Source organism: Platalea leucorodia (assembly GCF_965183815.1).
Source record: "Platalea leucorodia genome assembly, chromosome: 1".
NCBI classification, from domain to species: Eukaryota; Metazoa; Chordata; class Aves; order Pelecaniformes; family Threskiornithidae; genus Platalea; species Platalea leucorodia.
In genome coordinates this window covers 101062338-101083198 of record NC_138823.1, presented here as the reverse complement: position 1 = coordinate 101083198, position 20861 = coordinate 101062338, and the positions used below count along the sequence as shown (strand labels likewise).

At 37.0% G+C, this 20861-nt stretch overlaps 1 protein-coding gene across 1 annotated transcript in view; it reads right to left on the bottom strand.

Moving 5' to 3' along the window:
* CDKAL1 (CDKAL1 threonylcarbamoyladenosine tRNA methylthiotransferase) overlaps window positions 1-20861 on the bottom strand; it is a 426399-nt gene that overhangs the window by 219232 nt on the left and 186306 nt on the right. Inside the window, exon 9 of the mRNA XM_082328770.1 lies at window positions 14060-14163. Coding sequence (XP_082184896.1) covers window positions 14060-14163 — 104 coding nt within the window. The remainder of the gene's footprint in view (window positions 1-14059; window positions 14164-20861) is intronic.

Below are 20861 nucleotides of genomic sequence, written 5' to 3'. Positions count from 1 at the left end.
CACAGAGAATGTGGACACGATGCCTCTGTGTTTCAAATAAGTTTTTCAGAAACACACAGCTGAATTGCATTTGAACTTCAGTGTTGTTTCCAGTATTCTACTACCACAGCATTTACAGACACCAACCAGGAACTTGAAGTTCTTTATATTTTTCAATAGTTAGAGATCAGCAGTTCTTTTCCTTGAAAATTTAGCAGCAACTTTAACAATTCCTTGTTGAATGAAAACACTGAAACAGTGTAATTTTTAAGTCTTCCTAATAACGTAGTGAAAATACAGACTGAAAGAAGGAACTTGATATTGCTGAGGAACTCTGTTTCAAGAAGGATGAAGAAAATGTATAGATAAATGCAAATTATTTTGATATTTGAAAACACTTGATGTAACTTTCAAAGGCATACAAGATCATATTTCTTAGCAGACTCGCATCTAATTTGGTAACTAATGGAGAAAACAGCATATCATATTAAAATGTCCATAAATTACTCTGGCTTTTAAAAGACATGTATTGTTGTAATGTTAATTAAGCACAGTGAAAAAGTAACAGTTTTAGATAGTTTTTGATCAATGATTAGAATAGGTCAAGTAAAATACATAGCCCAAAGCCACCAGTCAGTTGGTTTGCTGCAGCCATGCCTCTTTCACAACATCAGCTTTGAGAAGTCCCACTGTCAGAGTCCGTAAGTCTGGACCTGTAATCGGGCTGTAGGTACCTCTCAGTTCTTTCTACAACCTGATAGCTGAAAAACTTGAACGAGGATTCCAGAGCTGCTATTTTGGGACATCTTGGCATGAAGAGTTTCTCCCGCCGAATCTCCTATGCTAAGCAGCTCTTCAGGCTACCCAGCTGCTGCTTCCATAAGGAGACATCTGCCTCAAGAACATCTAGCTTTTGAGACCAGCTTGGGGAACTTTGAAGCATTACCATTCTGGAATCCGGAGGTTCCCAAACTCCAGTCCCATTCACCGTCTGGGACCACATAAGAGCACTCTATTGTTAGCAAACATTTTAAGATCACAATAGGAACCACGTCAATCTTCCTCAGAGCCATCAAGCAATTATCAACAATGAACTACTATCATGGTATCACTGTAACTCTAATATATGCAATATAAAATAATATCCAAATGATTAAACTACCCCTAAACAGTAGTCTTATGCCCTGCCTTCCTCTGCCTTGAGCAGTCCAATCTAGTTATGCTAAGTGTGTTGCAACTCTCTCTTCTCCCCTTCCCACAGTATCCAAAAATCTCTGCTTTCGCGTTTGGAAAGGTTGGAGGTGAACTCTGCTTCCCCCCTCCTTAGTGATCATCCCTTCTCTTGTCTTCTCACTAAAATGCCGGAAGACACTAGCGTTGCAGTGCACATGGGGCTCATGGAAAGCTGTGAATCTCCTAGTAAGTTGTTGAAAGAAAGAGTTAAGCTGGAACAGGTATCTCGTGCCCTCAGAAGATGAGACAAGACACCCCAGTGTGTCCAGTATTAGGTGAAGTTTTGTAGGGTCATTTCTTATCCCACAAGCTAGGTAAGCTTGCGTAGGAAACAGCGGGTCAGTGATGAGAGAGAAGAGCTTAGGCAGATCCCTACATCTAGTTTTCCTGACATCCCTCCAGTCCCTTGCTCTAAAGGTGCAGTACCGTTGGGACACTTCAGAATTGTGGTACTTCTATAACATCAGTATCTTGGAAGATTCAAATTGTTATCACTTATTACTGTCACCCTTTGAGGTTTCTAAAAACACATGACTAAATAGTCTCCTTGCAACTTCCTCTTTTGCAGGGCATTTCATTTTACAACACAACAAAATTACATTCTGAAAAAACAAAATTTCATGGAAACTAGAATGACAGATTTCACCACCTCTAATCACAAAGGTACGTGCAGGAATGTTAGACTCACAAGAGGATACATGCACGACTCCGCACCCTTTCCCAGAAAGCAAGACTGATTGTTCGCTCAGTCCAGTTTCTTTCACGCTTTTCAAGCAGCATAAGCCAACACTGCTGATGAGATGATCAATCCCACCTTCCATTGTCCTCGGCTGCTTATTCCCTACGCTACAAGGGTTTACGTGGTCCTGAAGTAAACCAGACTGGAGAACCAATTCAAGTTAAATTGGGGGTGGTGGCTGGTTTTGGTTGGGGGGGGGACGGGACGGGGGGACAGGAAGGAGAGAAGTGGGCAGAACGACCGACATTCAGTTTTATCCCAGATCGGTTCCCCAGTCTGCTTCATACAAAGAACTCACTCCCAGCAAGAAAGCAGGTGGCCTGAGGAAAGGATGAAAAAAGAAGGGGGGTGGGCAGGGTGGAAGATGGCAAAGAAATGCTTCTTTTAGTTGCAGTGTTTGCTTAAATTACAGCTGAAACTATTGCCTAAGGCTGAAGATCAAGTAGTATTTTTAATTGCGTACATCTCTGCTTTGGCTCTTTTGTATTAAACTTTTATTTCAAACAAACAAAAAAAAAAGCATGTTTTTTCATAAAAAATGCAAAATTAAACAGATTGGTTGTCATTCAAGGATTTAAACAGCAGAAATGCAAATATTTGAGTAGGAAAATAAAAAGGAATGAGAAGACTGAATTATACAGAGCAAATGTGACCAAAAGTTGCTTTTTTTTTCTGTAAAGAAAAAAAAAAATACAACCTTTGTTAAACAGACTTCTCTGGTTCTTTAAACTGCCAAAACTAAGAGATTAGCAGAGTCTTGTTGTCTGTAGAAGTCTTAGTCAGGCATGCAAAATAAGCATTCACATACGTTTTATATTCTTCTTTCCAACACTGTAAGCTACAACAACGCATGCAAAGTCAGAAACACTTTATAAAAAAGCAACATTACTAAACTAGGTTTGGTGGAGACAAAAAGGTAATCTGGTCATGCTACGAGAAATTTTGGCAACGGTGTCAATACATCTGAGAAGCAACCCTCTGGACAATGCCTATGTACCTCTGACAACTTACAGAGAAGACAGCATCCTAAACCAAGATTTGCCCGGATTATCAGAAAATATGCATTTTATTTCATATGACAGCATTAATGGGCTTTATATTTTGGAACAGACAACCATGACAAGAACAACATTCCAAAGCATCCAAGGAATCCATTTAAAGCTATTCAAACTCATTATAATAATCTCCATGGAGAAGAAATTACTACTTTCAGAAACATGAGCCAGCACATACAGACTTCGACTCCCGATGAAAACTTTAGGGGAACATGATTTTTTGCAAATTTTAGGGGGACAGCTCCTCCCCAAATGAATGACCATTCCTTGTTACTGCACTGTCTTTCTTCCAGTCTTTACTAAATAACAGTCTTTCCTCTGTCATCCCATATAAAACCCTGGACAACGTCTCAGTAGTAAATACGGTGACCAACCGCTTATTATCCTGAATACAAACATGTATTATTCCACTGTATTTCTCTTCAATTGTTTACAACACAACATTATAAGCTCTTTGGGGCCACCTCCTCTTTTTTTTAAAAAGGTACACAGTACTTAAACAGTAGAAACCCAATTATACAAGCAGCAAACAACGCCTAAATGGTTCTCCTTGCAACGGAAGGGCCCAGGTACAGTTTTGCACATTACACTGCATACTTGCAAAATCTAGCGCGATTCATTTGTGTCCTAAATGTGGCATGGACATGATTTTTTGGCAAATTAACTGTTACGGCATGTTTGTTATATGAGGCTGCAACACGGACAATTAAGCAGATTGACTGGACTAAAAGCTCTGTCAACACCAGAAGAAGACATTAACACACGGAGCAAATGAGAAAGAGGTTCCCTTTCCTCATTTCTGATGCCTAGTACTACAGCAGACCTGGCAATAAGGAAAAAAAACCATAATGCATGAAATCAGCCTAAGATGTGGAGCATGCCTACAAAATCTAACAGCCAAAATCTACTGAGTCTCCACAAATCCATTTGAACCCACCACCAAATTTAAATGGGGGGAAAAAAAAAAAAAGTGACCTGAGGCAAAGTATCTACTACACTAAGGCATGAAGGCCTCTATAACCTCTCAATAAGAAAAGTTTTCTTCTTGTTTCTAAACTTGTCTAGAATAACATCTTTTCTCTAACGTAATTCTTGCAAATAGTTAGATGATTTTTAATTAGAAGTATCAATTAAAGTTTGACAGAGTTATAAGGAAATGGAAGCAAGATTATATTACTGAAAGTTCTTGGCAACTGTAAAATTAGAAGATGCCATGATCTACACCCTTAATAAAAAAATTAACAACATTTTAAACTAAATCTGAGCCTTCTGCTGATTCTTAGCGTTTCTGTGAAAAACAGTGGCATGTTGTGAATCCCAGAATCCTTTGTGGCCACAGGGCACAAAGATGATCAGTATGTTTAATATTTTGATGACAACATCAAACATACTGCAAGTGCACTGCAGAGTGATCAGCCTTTGGCAACAGATCTTGAAAATACCAAATTTATTCTGCATGGGTCTATCACCTAACATGTGCAATAGGTTTGAAGCATTCTGACAGCAGTGGACTGACTACATATAAAATACACTACAAATGCACAAAAATGGCTATATGGGTTTTAGATCAAAGTCAGTTCACATCTGGCCATCTCAGAGGAGACTTCAACTCTAACTGCAAAAGACCAAGCAAAACCATGGAAACCAAAGTAAAAACATGCAGAGAGACAATGATTTTTTAAAACGCAATTATTTTTAATAAAATAAAGGAGTGTCATAAGAAACACAAACATATTTTAACACTAATCAAAGGTCATAATGAAACGAGTGGAGGAAATTATCTGTTCATTAAAGCTGGGTGCAGGAATACATGGAACTGGAAAGCCAGTCACTGTATGGCAAACAGGAACGTAAATATACTGTCATCTTTCAGGACTAATGAGCAAATACAAAAGAGAAACTTTTAAAAAAGGTGTAAATGAGAGGTGTATTATTGTGAAAATATGTCTGAAATAGGGAGAAACTCACTGTCGTAATGCAGTTTTGAGAAATTCTGGAGGGGACAGGAGGAGGAACACCTTTGGTCAGACAAGAAGTTCAGCTCAATCATCCAATGGAATATAAATTACTTTCTCTCTTGAACCAAACGTGCCTAAAAATTTCTATAATTATGCAGTAAGATGAACATTTTCCAAAATGTAAAAGGAACTAGCACAGATCTCTGCTCAGGTATTCTAATGCGTAAGTTCAGAATGCAGTAAGCTAGAATGAAACAGAAGAGCTGAGCTGGAAGGGACCTAAAATGATCGTCAAGTCCTGACCACTTCAGGGCTGACCAAAAGTTAAAGCATGTTATTAAGGGCGTTGTCCAAATGCCTCTTCAACACTGACAGGCACGGGGCACCGACCACCTCTCCAGGAAGCCTGTTCAGTGTTTGAGCACCCTCTTGGTAAAGAAATGCTTCCTCATGTCAAGTCTGAACACACCCTGAGCTTTGAGCCATTCCCATGTGTCCTTCCACTGGATGCCAGGGAGAAGAGATCAGCACCTCCCTCTCCCCTTCCTCAAGAAGCTGGAGAGTGCAATGAGGAAAAAAGCTAGACACCAATCATTTAATGTAATTGCCACTGCATTTCTCAAGTAAAATTAAAAATAAGGCAAAGGAACCTGTTATGCAACAGGACATGCTGAACACAATAGAAACAACTGTAACATATTGGTAGACTTGACTGTATAAAAGAAACACATACCAGAAACACGATAGGGAATTTTTTTCTGAGCCAAGAGGAAAGCTCGCTAAACTTCTAATTTTCTTACTCAAATGAAGCTTGAGACTATCTACAATATTGTAATTTACTATTGAAAAGATAACTTTTTATCCTTTTAAATATCTCTTTGCTATATGATGTTGGTTATGTGTGTTTAAATATCTGTTACACAGCAGTTTTTACATACCTGAAACATTGCTTCTCATCACTACTGATGGAATGTAATTATATCTTTTTCTTTTGGGATCATTAGAAAAGATTACATGTGCCTGTGAAAAACTAATTCATTACACTATCCCATATAACTCTAAGAAATGACAGGCTGGTACCTAAATATTTATCTTGGCCTAAGTATTCCGTGCATTAGCAAAGTCAGCAGGAAAAACTTAAAACATTCATAAGACACAAATGACAATACAGAAAGAATTTTAATAAACTTAGTAACAACAACAACAACAAAAAACTAGCTCTTTAGCTATCGCCAAAAAGCACAGAAGAACAAAGAGAAGTTGTTTATCAAAGTGTCTCAAACACAGCAGCCCAAGCTCCCTGGAATGCAACTTCAAATTATACTTCCGGAACAGTATTAGAATAAAGCCTACTTTTTCTAGAAGTCAATAAAAAGGCTGACTGAAGAGGTTTATCTTAGAAAAACATTGTCACCATTCTCCTCCTTCCCCCCCAAAATAAAAAAAAAACAAACAACATAAGGAAACACTATGCATAGCAAAGCTGGGTATAAACCAAGATTATCTGTGATATGGAGAATTCTGCTCTCTGAAAAAAATTCATTTGGAAAGGATTTGAAAAATGGTATGGGGTTTGGTATTTTTAAGGGTGAAGAGTGTTTGTTAGAAAAGATTTCCATACAAAATTTTCCGGTCTTATATATGTTATAATCTATGCATCAGAAAATTTTGATTCTATAAGTCAGAAAATACAGAGGCAAAAGCATTTTGGAAAAGAAGATTCATGCATTACATTATACGATGCTAAATGGAACACATTCAGCTTTTTCTACAAACCATTGTTGTTGAATTCAATATATTCCTGTCAAAAAATCAGCATTTTGAGATTTTGTCTATTCCGATAGAAGAGCATTCCATAAGACAGTTTAAAACCAATTACAATGGGCATGGACTTCACAATTTTACAAGGTCTTTCTCACCACTAAAAGAGAGCAAGTAGAAGCCAATATATGCTACACCTTCAACATATCATTTTATGTCAGATATTAAGTATGGAGTTTTTTCCTTCTGAGGTTTTCATGGGGTAATGCATAGTGTGACGTAAGTATGGGAGAACTCAAGAAACTGCCAGCCAGCACCAAAGTTTCATGTTTCTTCATTACCGTCACCATACAACAATATTTTGTTTGGCTTTTGCAACCCCTTTTGGAGGTGTTTAAAGTGTACTAACATTTGCTTTTTCACTCTCAAGCTTTCTTTGGTCTGGCTAATGTAGCAAAAAAAAGAGTAAGATATGGTCTGCATTTACAGGTAAAACCTGCCTTTATCTTTGCTTCCTTGTTGCTATAAAGGACACAGCATGAAGAAGTGCCTTGAGCTTAACTTTCTTAATTTTATATGCAAGTTTTTGTTATGCTACCATGGGCAATGACTGGTAAATAATACTAAAAATTTTGCTTTTGTAAAGCTGTTTTTGCTGAACAAAAACACTGCTAAAGTTTAGCTTACTGCTTTTGGAGAACAAGCATCATTGTATTGAAATCATTAAACTTTCAAAAGGAAAGAAAATTTTAAAAATCGAACAAAATTTCAAAATTATGAAATATTTAACATGGAATAGAAGTGAAATGTTTCAGTGTAAACATTTTCCACAGTAAACCATTCCCTTTAAAAAAAAAAATCACCCCACTCACAAATGTTATGTTTGGTTTTGGAGTTGACCTATATTTTGAAAGCCAAGGGGCACTCTGAAAATCAAAGAAAACATTCAAGTTGATCTAAATATTTAATTTAATCCAAAATGAAACAAACCCTTTTATTCTGAGAACAACCAAACAAACATATTTCAGTTCTATACAAAGCAGATTTTGCAATCTTTCCAAAAGACAACTGAATTAAAAAAAAAAAAAAAAACAAAACAACAAAATAACACTTCCAAAAGACATCTCCATCTAATTCAACTAATTGATTAGTTGTCTGCCATTAACATGATATAGTTCAGTTTTTCTTGGTATTTAACAATATACATATAATGACAAGTTTTTCTTTCTCACACAAAGCCCACCCCAATCTATCCTTACAACAGAGTCATAGTCTTCGACTATGTGTTTGAACCATACAGTGCAGACTCAATTTCAGGGAGTTTCCAAGCATTTTCAAGCATAACTCCAACAGAAATTAATTGACAGCCACAAAATCAACATCAACTATCAGTTTGCACATTGCCAAGATTTGAGTTTATATGAACAATGGAAACTCAGTTCCCAGGTATCAATGGGTAACACCAGTGCACTTTTTTTGTATTGAATTTGTTATCCAACAGGTTTCTCAACAAAGTCTCTTCATCACACAGCTAGTATGGAAGAAGAGTTAGCTTTCTTTCAGGACTGTTGCAGAAATAAAATTTAGCACAAAGAAGCACGAGAAACAGTTGACTTCTGATCATGCTTGCTAGGCTACAGAAGAAAAACATTGGTGCGGGTGTAAAAGATACGTATTTGACAGAACACTGACACTAGGAGGGCAAAAGTATTAGTGAGCAATGAATTAAGATTAGTTATGAAAGCCTTCCTGGGGCATGCTTAGGATCAAGCCGTGTTGAAACCACTAAGACAGCTTAATCACTCCTGGGTCTGTGTTCAGCCTCCGAGTAAGTGTTCACCTCGCATCAAGGTGAGACCTGCATATACAACAACTGCTCTCTCTACAGCCTTAGTTTCGCCCTTAGAAGGGCCCTGAGTACACAGCCCAGGTCTCCATCTGGGTGACTGGGCACCCAGTCTCTCACAGCGTGTTCAAAGACCAAATCTACTACCAAGAAGACGTAGCCTCAGCATCCTAATTTGATACCGCTTCTGCCAGTTAATGGGAAACGAAAAACATTGCTGATACTTAATATTTGTCCTTTCATGAATGCCAGCTGCTCTGAAAACAGAGAGCTTACTGGTAGTTGTGCAGGAAGAAAAACAGTTATTAATTAATAAAGCAGAATGTCTTGACAGCACTTCATCAGAACTACTAAAACCAAAAGATCCGTAGCAAAGCTCACAGTGATCTGAAAAGCTCTGGAAACCAGTCACGCTGTATAAAATCAATCCTTATCACTATGCATAAACATCTGTTTACTTGTAGAGAGAGAAATATTTAACATTAATCTCCTTTAAACCCTCAACACTTCCAAATCTATAAGATCAGGGATAATTGCTAAAGACAACTAATGAAAGTCAAGACTCAGAATCTTCACTTAGATAGCTCCTCTGCTTTGTAATGCCACATTTTGTCCAAGATTTCCTAAACAGAAGCATTATTCAGAATTCAACACCATGCACGCCAGTGAACAATCGTGCAAATAATGGAACAAAAATAAATTATATTTGGCCACTGCAGTTATTCATCCAGAAGCAATTGTTCCACATAGCTTAAGATACAAGAACAAAGTTTCCCAACAGGACCTGACTTTCATTTGAGCTCCCTGGTTGCTACCATAAAATAAGCTAATATAGTAGTAATTATACAGTGTATATTTTAACAGCAGTATATTCCTTGCTATCTCCAACAGGCATGCAATGCTAAAGAAGTGTAATTTTGTACTGGTACATGCAGATTTTCATTCTAAACTAGAATGATATAACAACTAATTCCATAAAACTATTTATATTTTTAACTTAGTTTGCTGAACCAGCAAAAATTGTTGGCAATATAAAATACTACCTTTGCCCAGAAAGTCTCTCACAATATGTAGGGTTTACAAATCACCAGGTAGCATGATCAGTTAAATATCTTTTTATGGTCACTAAAATCCCATTTAAAAAAAAAACAAAATCAATTTAAAGTCTTGCCGTTTAGCCAAAGCTATCCCAGGACACCACTCCACACAACATTCAAAGCTCAGGCTTGTTTAACTTCTGTGTCTCCTTGGAACACTGTTCACCAATGGCAGTCACCCCAAGCCTTCCACTTCATATACTAAGCAAAAACACATTGTTATACATAAAGTAGCTTTGGGAAGGAAAGAAAGAGCGCTCTCATAACTGCAAATGCAATTCCCTAAAATACAGCATTGAGTATGATACAGAAAATTTTGAAAAAAAACATACTACTAAATTGATGACACAAAGAAAGCGGTGTACTATCAGCTGCAGAAAACCTCTTTGCATAAACCACCTTACAATAGACATTTGTTCTCTACTCAAAGGCCACTTTACTATATTTCGCAATACTTTTTCTTTTACTAGCTGCCTTATAAAGGTCTATAATGTGATTTGACAAGGCTGTCCATGTAGAAAAAATGATACAACTACTTAACTAAAAGTTGAAATTTACAGAAAAAACATTAAAAAAGCAAAAACCTCAATAGTCCACATTCAACTTCAGATAGATTATTTTGTTAAAGAAATTTTGTGAATTATTAAAGTTGATGTCAGTCATAACTCCAAGACTACTACGGAGGTCAGACAGGAGACATAAACCCACACAAAGTATGCAAAAAAACTCAATTTCAGTACACCTTAACACTTAGTCCAATGCATTATGAAAGTATGCAGCATGTACTAGAAATCTGCAATACAGTTTTGGTGCACATGCTATTGAATTTAAGATATTAAAATAAAATACAAAAAGAAAAAAAGAAAAACAGTTTATTTCAGAGATTGGAAAAAGTACAAGATATAGGCTGATACCTGTTCAGTCATGATGATTTCAGACATCTCTTTTTATTCAGTTGATTCATATCACGTTTATGCTTACACAAATAATCTAAACACGCACGTAAACTATTACAGCTTTGTCATCTGCTGTTATCTAGTTACTACTCTTAGTAGAGCATTAAATTTTGTTTTTATGAAACTGACCAAAAAAATAAAGGTTTGGACCCTAAAATACACTGAAACAAATACCTACCTACCTACACAAAGTATGCAAAACTCTCAAAAAACAGCTGCTAAACAAAGTCACGGAGCTACATTTTGACTAAAAAGCCTACGAGTTTCAAAAATCTTCAGAATTCATCTTGGAGACAAACATCAAAGAGTGATGACTGTCAGGCACCACCTTACAGCTTCCGCACACAGATATCATATTCTTATGTACCATATTATTAGCAGTCCAAGACTGGTCCTCTGACTACTTGAAACGGCTTGCAGCTGAGTGACGCAGCGTATGCTACAGCTTGGAAACACTTCCTACGTAGAGATATCCTACCCAGAGGCTGCAGTACAGAAGAGACTGAAGAAGAGACTGTATCTGACCACAGCACTAAAGCCTGTGCTGGCAACATACTGCTGCTAGAAATACTGTTTCTAGATGTCAACTGCAATCCTATCAAAAGTATGATCACCTGAACAAAGCATTTGAGAGAGCTTTTTTGTGCTGAGATTTAAGGGCCTGTAACAAAATGCCCTTAAATACAGCTCTTCTAATCCATTTTCAGTGTGTTCCACGATTGAAACATCCCATCTTTGGGGCCTATCAAGTTGTGTACTGTAAGAATATATACACACAAAACACTGCAAGTGACATCAGTCTCTCTTTTCTTACATTGTGCAGTAATACAAAATCATCACATACTGTTTTGCTGCTGTTCTTCTAAGACACCTCAGTTCTCCTAAGAATAATTCCAAAGCGGAAAAACTTTTCATCACACATCTGTACCTCTCCGTATTTTTCACTAGACCTTCAGCAACACATCTGCTGAGAAAACAGAAGTGGTTGTTGAAGAGGTTGTGGCTCAGTAACTCAGGAAGAACTTTAATAATGACTTAGAACTGCTTAAGTCTTTCACTGGATTGATGAAGTTTCTGGAGCCCAGCTGCAGCAAGCTGGCAGTCATAAACTCTCCATACACTGCAAACTAAGTATCTGACTATTTTATGCCTCTTCCTAAGTATGTGAAAGCTGGAGGCAAAGCCTGTCATTTTACAACTCAGTACTTGCTTCTTTCCTTATGTCCTCTAACAAAGGTGCTAGTGTAAGGCCAAATAAGAACAGAACTCCCTGGAGATGCCTGCTGTGAGACACGTCATAGCATTTCTTCAAGAAATTTCAAAACAATAGCTTAAGGGCAAGTTTTTCCATTAGAAATCAAGCTATTTTGAAAGAGTCAATATTTATAATAAAGGCCACAGTACAACAGATGAATTGAATTACTGACTTTTCAATCCAAACGTACAATACTTGAAGTTCAAAATACTTTCCAAAATTTCATATTTATTGTCTGTGAAGACAAACAAAACTCAAGTTTTCTTTCTTGTTATATCAAGCAAATACATCTTTATGTTAATTTAATGTGGACTTTATGGCATATAAATACAACTGTAACAGGTCAGACAAGTCTGATTTTTTTTCTTTCCATACATACAATAAAACTAAATAAAATGTAAATAGTTAACCTAAGCAAGACCATAATCCTGACTGTATTACCCATATCTCCTCTTCTCTTTGTCATATTCCCTTGCTGAATTGTTCAAAGTTTCTTTAGAACATTTCAACAGTTATATAGTGCTATCAGATTAACACTATTCTTATGCTACTCATAATATAAAAATACTTCAGAGTTACACCTGGATGAAAGGAAAAGAATGTAGTGTTCCTTTTCTACCTACATGTCGTGCTATTACCAGGCATTTACTTGTGTCTGGTAATTGCTACATAATAATAACGATCAAATGGCAGCTTTTCTCCTACACAGTGACTACTTACCAATTTCAAAATCACCTGCCTTGTACTACTGAAAACTTCTAGCTTTCTGAAACATGCTTCCTGAACTGCTTCTCCACCAAAATAAGTGTATTTATACATCTTGTATTTCAGTTACATTTCATAATACGCATACAGGTTTTAGAAACTTGTCCTACTAAAACAAGACATCTGAGACATGACAGGATTCCCATTTATCATAACAGACAATCCAATTCACAGCAACAACAGCATTAATTGTACAAACCTAAGCAATAGGAGAAATTTTGTGACAATTATAAATAAGCTTCATGGAAGAAAAGAGAGGAGCTTGACTTTTAACAAAAGCAAAAGGCATTTACAATCTTAAGTGAGAACTTTCTGTGGGGATAAAGTAGAACTTAAAATTTGTGAACATGGACTTTGATTAGGAAAAGGACTCTTCCTTGTATACTACTGATAGGAATAGCCAGAAGTTCATCACTGACCTAAATAAGGTTCATTATGGATCCCTAAATAAGGATGGATTTAAAAACCTGTTGAATCATTGGAGACCTACTTCTTACTAGAACAGCTTCAGAGCCATAAATGAAACCCAACGCATGTACTATTTGTGCATGCACAGACGATGTGATATCATATGTTGTATTTATTGCTCTACTTTTGATGCAAAGTATTTGATACAAAGATGGAAGGACACACACCTGAACTACCTCAGTATTTTTTTAATATACGTTTAATCCTTCAACACGGCACACAAACACAAAAAACAACACCTGTGCCTTCATAGAGATTGCATCAGAAATGAATACTGGATTTTTTTTGAAATCTGTATTTTTGAAACAAAGGCAAAATTTAGATATAAAGAACAAATATTAAGGCACAATAAAGCTATCATAACTACCAGACATATGAGAGTTTTAGACAGATATTCGCAGAGAGTACTGTACTGCAGGAAAAATTTTTGATGTTTGATTGGATCCATGTGACATTACAAATATCCTAGTGAACTTAAAAGCTGGTAAGCTTTGTATGGCTCTCAAACACCCCAGAACTCCTCCAGGAAATCCGTTACCAGAAAGAGCAATGTATCCTTAAATAGGGTTGTAAGAATCCTAGGGAGGTTCATGAAATTTACTTCTATTGTTGAGTGAAAAAAGTTACTGTCTTCCCCTTTAAGAAACCAGAGATAGAATAAAATGACCAAATATTAGTTTCCCCACCATCACAAAAAAATGCTTGCACGGAACTTCATCTGAGCAAGCCTAAAATCAAAATGAAATACTCCTTACAGTAGGACTACATTTTGTAAATAGTGGTGCACAGCATAACGAAAGCGTGGCTTTCTACCGCAAAGGTACCACCAGAGACAGTTACAACTATTAATAACATCAATACTGTAATAGAGCCACATTGTAACACGATCCTTACGAGTAAAAATAAGACCTAGTACACTTCAGAGGCTTAGGGATAAAACTCCTTACCTTGAAAAGACTGTTTGGCTCTGTCCACTAGTTCTTGAATTGGATAACTTGCTAGATCTCCTCTGGCATGCTTAGTTTTGCAGTAGGTGCATGCATTGAGACACCTGTTTAGAAAAAGAAAATACTCAGTTTCTAGCCAAGAAAGCCTTTATAGGCACAACTATATTTATTAAGTACATCTGTAAAAATGACCTTTTATATCTATGACCAGAAGATAGTAGTATTCTGTTTTAAAATCAGTAGTTTGAAAAGTGTTTTGTTCTCCTACCCTCTTAAAGTATCTTTCACATCTAAATAAAAGGCTGAAAAAAAACAATCAGTGGAAACCACATACAAAATCCAAGAGTGGGAATTTACATATTTTATAGAAAGCTATAATAGGTTAATAATTGTTCACTACTAAAGTTGAATCTCCAGGCTTCCAATCCTGCTATTACATAAAAAAAATCCAACCTGAACAAGGAAATAAAGGAAAGAAGTCCTGGAAGACTAAAAGTAGATTTTAAAAATAGTGCGTATTCTTGAAAACACATTGAAGTTAATTTTTCCTTCTTTCATTTGGCTTGTATAAACAAAACAAATAGAGACAAAACAAATTTTTGTATAAACAAAACAAAGACAGAATCACCAACTAGGAAGACAGCTTGGCACAAAAGATTGGGGAGTTAATGAAAAACTCCCATAAGAAACTGAAGGAAAAATGTGAATGCTTTTAATTTACCTGATAACGTAGTAAAGACAGACTAATTCAAAGTAAAAGGATGGAAAGATCAAAACAAACAAACAAAAACTACCACTAGTTGCAAGTTTTTCTTGGATTAGCCACTGGATCCTAGTAGCGCCATGAACGTAATAAGCAGAACGTTAAAAAGAGTTTGTTGAACTTTTTTTCTCCTTCCCCCCTTTTTAAAGCTGATATTGCCCTATTTTTTTTCTATAGGTTCAAGCATTTAAACCTCTAAAAAACGCACAAAACCAAAAAACCTGATTATAAATATTTCTCTTGTTCATGGTTACGAGGACATCATGAATGCTCTCCATTTTCACAATCAAAAAGCCACAGCTTCAATGTTATACAACATTTGGGTGCCAGAAAAGGCTAGCACTCAAACTACAGGAGTATTACTATAGAACCTTCAAAACAATAATGAAAAGGCAAAGATAGCACCAAGTGGTTTCTGAAGAAGTCACCAGCTACAAGACGGTGTTTACTACTTGAATATATCTTGTCTTCTATTACAATGTCTGACAGCTCCGTGACTAGGCTTTGCAACCTGTAAAGGTTTTCCTTCACAAAGATTCCCCCCACATGTTAGTTATCCCTTGTTTGCACAAGCAGTGGATCAGGCAGTGCAGAACATTGCACAGAACATTTCCTCAGGTGCCCTCCTGCCTCTGCACATCACCTTGGCCCTGAGAGCTTCTCCATCAACCGAATCTTACTTTCTGCCAGCGGACACCTAGATAGCTCATGATTCTCTCTGCTAGACTGGCTGTTGTAAATTGTGTATCATCTTATTTATGTATATTATTTTTCCTGCCTGTCAGATCCAAACATCAGATTTTTGCATCTATTTTAGATCAGAAAACTAAGATACTGCTTAACCACAGCAATGAGACTGTTCTATTAAGAACTAAAAATGTACATGAAATAAGCTGCCATTCAGTAAAATATACAATCATCTATTAAAAACAGAGAAAAAAGACATAAATCTGAACCTTTACAACCTGCTCCAAATAAGCAATTCACCCAAAGACAACTTATTCATCAGATGTGAAATAATTTTTACATATCTCACCTTTCTTCTGCAAATCAAAAGCCTTTCATTGTGCAAGATCAAAAGCATGTTTAAAAGAGAAGCATTTGAAATCACAAAAGTATAAGCAGATAATTGGTTTATACTTTCTCTGTGTAACCTATTTAGCAAAATAAAATGTTTCCTACTTGGTCAATAGACACCTAAAATACACCACAAAGGGCTTGCCCTCACAGCCCAGGGGTACCCATTTCTCTCCCTGCTTCCCACCTGTGACTCTTTCAAACTCCTTCAGTTCCTCCAGGGTTGCAAAGCATGTCTCCCTCTTTTTTTTTCTTCTTTTTCTTTTCTGTCTTCTTTTTCTTTTCTTTCTTTTTTTTTTTTGTGTTTGTTTTTTTTTTATTTGTTTGTTTTGGTTGTTTTTAAAGCACAACTCTCCATTCAACCCAACACTTCATTTCTAAACAGGCTCCCATCCAGTCAGCCCACTGTCACACCTCTTTCCCCTCCACCTCGCTCACTAAGGTAAGCCAGCTTTCTTCCACACAGCTACCCAAAAGCAGCATCGTGGATCGGCGACGCATGTTGTCGCATCCTAAAGAGCGATACTAAACTTGCCTTCGTAGCCTGGTGCGGCGTGTTGGCGGGGGCCGACGGCCAGGCTCCTTCCCCCTCAGCGGGACAGGGGCGGCAGGCAGGCAGAAGGGGGACCAGGGAGCTAGCTCATGGCTCAGGCAGAGGGGAGGTCACCTACCAACTACTGGGCAAACCAGACTCAACTCATGGAAAATTAACACATCACCAGCCAAAATAAAATCTTAATTACAAATTAAATGCCAAAAATGACAAACACTTAACCAAAGCCTTTCCTTCCCTTTTTCCCAGGCTTAACTTCACTCCTTCACTCCAGAGTCTTCCACGCACGACCCGCCCCAGCCGGCTGGAACCAGCTGTGACCAGCACAGGGCAGCCCCGGCCTCTCCTCTCAGGGGCCCCCGCCGCCAGCCCCCCATACACGGGGCTGCAAAGCGCTAAAAGAAAATGCCGGGATGGCAAAATACCAGAGGGAAACTCCTAGACCTTCACAAGGGCACCTCACAGGCAGTACGGGCAAAGCCCATGTTATAGTTATTGCCCAGCTCATAAGACCACTAACACAAGATGGCGGCCACTGCGCCGCAGCAGCTGAGGGACCCAGCAGGAGCATTAAAAGTCAGCCTTTGCCACAGCTCTTCCAGAGGTGCAGATGGAAACCCTCCATCCTCCTCATCTTCATGAGGAGAGAGCAAAGGGAGGAGTAAAGAAAAAGTAATTACTTGTCACATATTGTTGACCCACAGATTTTGGTTTGGGGTGGGTGGGGAGGAACGTTAGTTTTTGTTTGGTTGGTTGTTTTTTGGGTTTTTTTTGTTTTGGTTTTTGTTGTTGTTGTTGTTGTGGGGGGTTTTTTTGTTTGGTTTTTTTTTGTTGTTGTTGTTTTTTAGTTCTGAAGGGTTTTTTTGTTTTCAACTTTGCTTTCATTTCAAGGAAATATAAAATCGGTTTCATAGTGGACATGTCTGCTCTTTTACAGCCAGCACACAAAGGTATGGTTTACATTGATGATCCTCCTACCAATCTTTGTTTTCGCCAAAGGAAATAACATCACCAGCTATTTTGTCAATTCACTTCAATTTGCAAAGTCTGACTTATTACAAATTTGGTGTAAAAGTTCAAGTTTCAATGAAAAGTTTATTGCCAATTATTTGTCATCTTGAACTGTAACCTTGCATGAAAACAATGCTTTTTGTAGACCTTCTTCAAGATGTGTCACTTCATCATAAGATTGATAAAAACTAAAACTTTTGTAAGTTGTTTAAAACAAACTTCTGAATTTATTCCTGTGTAATAGATCTAAATAGAGCCAAAATCTAAACTAGTATTGATGTACAGCAAAAAGGATTATTTATGCTATTTCCACAGAATTTTTCTGTTTCCTTATCACAGAAGTTCATGTCTAGTGTATTTATAAAAAAATAGCATGTTACCTCTTCTTCTCTTCTCCTTATATGCATAAATCATACATATTTCTCACTATGTATTTTGCTTTGTATTTGGGTAGTAGTATTTGAAAAGTTCTACAGCAAGAGTACTAAGAGTACTAAGCAACAGTACTAAATACTGAAATTATTAATTCCCGAACCTTGAGGATAAGTTCCTTTCCTAACAAAGCCTAGTTTCTAGTAAACTAGTTTCACCTGCATCTTCAGAGTTGCTTTCTGGGCAAATATTCTTCAGAAAAAGTCCTTGGCTACCTGAAACAATTTGGTAACAGCAGTTTTTCTCTGGTACTGCAATAAACTTGGTCACAAGGAGAGAATGGAAATGTGCAGCAAGAAGCAGGAGGAAAGAAGGGGAAGCTATTCTCCAAATATTCACAGTATTACGTGGGATTGCTTCTAAAAGCTTCATTATTATGGTCTTGAAGTACAGCTTCAGGGGGTTTGTTGATGTATTTTGGGGTAGAAGCTGAAAGTTTGGATTTGAAGGCAGACTTTTTTTCAAGTTTTGCTGCACCAACTAACTTATTCCTAATATAAAATAAAAATATTGTGGAATGCCTAAATAATTTAGGGTTTGGGTTTTTTTCTTTTTGGCACTTAAAGAGATTACATAACAAAACCAAACAGACTTTGATGTAACATAGGAAAGGATCAATTTTAGAAAGCAAACCAAAAAAGACAAAACTTTAAAATCCTATTTGTACCATATCTGTTAATTCCAACTTGGGGAAAAAAATGATCTTTTGGGCTACAGCTGACCAACAAAAGGATGCAGATTTCAAATACTTGTAAAAATGCTGAACTAACCACATTTCACAGATTTGCAAATTATCCACTCTTGAAAATACAAATTTAAAACATACCATAAGTATAATAAAGTATCTGTAGGGGTTTTTTTCCCCAGTAAGCGAAGTTTCCAGCGTAACAAATTATTCATATGTCCATGCTGCCACATACTCAGACCACAGACAATCAAGTGGAAAAAGGCTGTCGGGAACTCTGAGAATCTGAGCATTGCCTCTTACTGAGTGGCATTCACCTACAAGTGGATCATCTAAAACCAGTCCAGTAGGTAAAGCTCTCCTTAAAAACCAGCCTTTATGACAGCTAAAGCTCAGCTATATGGGACTAAAAAGCCAACATGCTAGTAGTTGCAAAGGAGCATTTTGCTTTGTGTTAAACTGGAAGCCTTCTTCAAGCATTTAAAGTTGGTTTTGTAAATGTTAGTTTGTATTAATACAGGTCAACCTTTTTTGCAAAAAGAAATTACAGACGTTTATAGAAACAATTACTAATGGTCATTGTGTTTCCAATTACCAACATGTTTTGGATAAATTCTGTAGTGATTCCAGAACAAAAACCAGTAAGTCCTGGTTTTCCAACATACTAAAGTGATTAAGGTACTTCGAATTATTAACCTTTTGCTTTGAATTATTAACCTTTAATCAGCCCTGTGCCCAATACACAGAACTATTTCACAGCAAGGTAAAATATTATCCACAGATAAATTACTACCATGTGGCTAATTAAAGGCTTTTTGAACATGTTACCAAACTGAACGTCATCAACACTTTGGTCCAGTGCCTGAAATTTTATTGTAGACATACAAAACAGTGGTCTCACATTGTTCAGCTAGTATGTGCTCATGTTGTGCATTAGACTAAGCAGACTCTTCGTTTTCAAAACAGTAATATTCCTCATAAAACATACACTTAACATGAAAGGCTACCCCTTACAGATGGAACTAATTATGAGTAAGAATACTCATGACACAGCAGACAAATAAAGACTTTCCTTCAGTGGGACTAATCAGTGGATTTCAGCAGCAGATGAGAATGAGAGTACAGACATGAGGAGCAAAACCCTGGTTCCTCTTAATGGGACTTGTGCCACTAAGTTTAGCGAAGACAGGATTCCACCCTCAGATATGAAAAGTATAAAACATCTTTCATTCAAGGATCAGAGAACAGCTCAGTTACAGACTGTGATGTGCCATTAGTGTGCTAGTCACTCGCATTTAATGGGATTGACCAAGCCCAGACATCTGCGAGCAAGATGGGAGAGCTGAATAGCTGCAACAGTGTCATATGACAGAAGATCCCTGCTGCTCTGCAGGTAGTTAATTTTGGGGGAGGGGGATGGTATTGCCCCCTTAATTTCCTGAATAATCTAGTAAATTCTTGCTTGGTATCAACCTAATGAGCTGGTAAAAAAAAAAAAAAACCAACCAAACAAACAAAAAAAACCCAAAACAAAAAAACACTAAACAAAAAAACCCACAACGAAAACACAGTCCTAAGGTGGTCTTCTCCCAAATTAGAAATTTGCAGAAATGAAGTAAAATATCGTTAACCACAATTTAGTCTAAACACTAATATCTGCCCTTATGAGATCTGACTAGTTATACAAATTCACGGTTTTATGAAGTTTTCCCCATTTTAAAAAAAAAAAAAAAAAAAAAAAATCTGCCAGTAGTGCAGTGCCCCTAACATCACTGGAACATCACATCAGTACAAATATAGAAAGATTGCTCATGCCAGTCACCCGCACCATCTCTCTGCACCTACCATCGGACTTCCTTAGAAGGCCTCAATAATTCCAGCCCAAGAATATTTTGTATTAGTAAACTGTGGTTTTCCTGAAAGGGGAGCATGATTTGCTTGTATCAAAATACAGTTTACAGAAGAGAGTTAGGCTTTTGTAAGATACTTTTAGAGTTTCTATCAAATGTAATTTAGATAAAAGTGCTCTGTAGTGGGAGTAAGGAGAAAACTCCCTTTACAGGCTTGACTGAGCAAAAGAAATACCAGAAATACATACTCCCAGCAGACAAAAAGGAGATGGATACTAGTCATAACTTACTAAACAAGAGCTAGTAGAGTTCTACAAATATTTTTCTCCTTAGGCTACAAAGTTTTGTAAACCTAACAGCAGCATTTATACTGTATTTATAGTTAAATATCATACTATATTCATAGAGTTAAATGCCATGAATATTTCTTA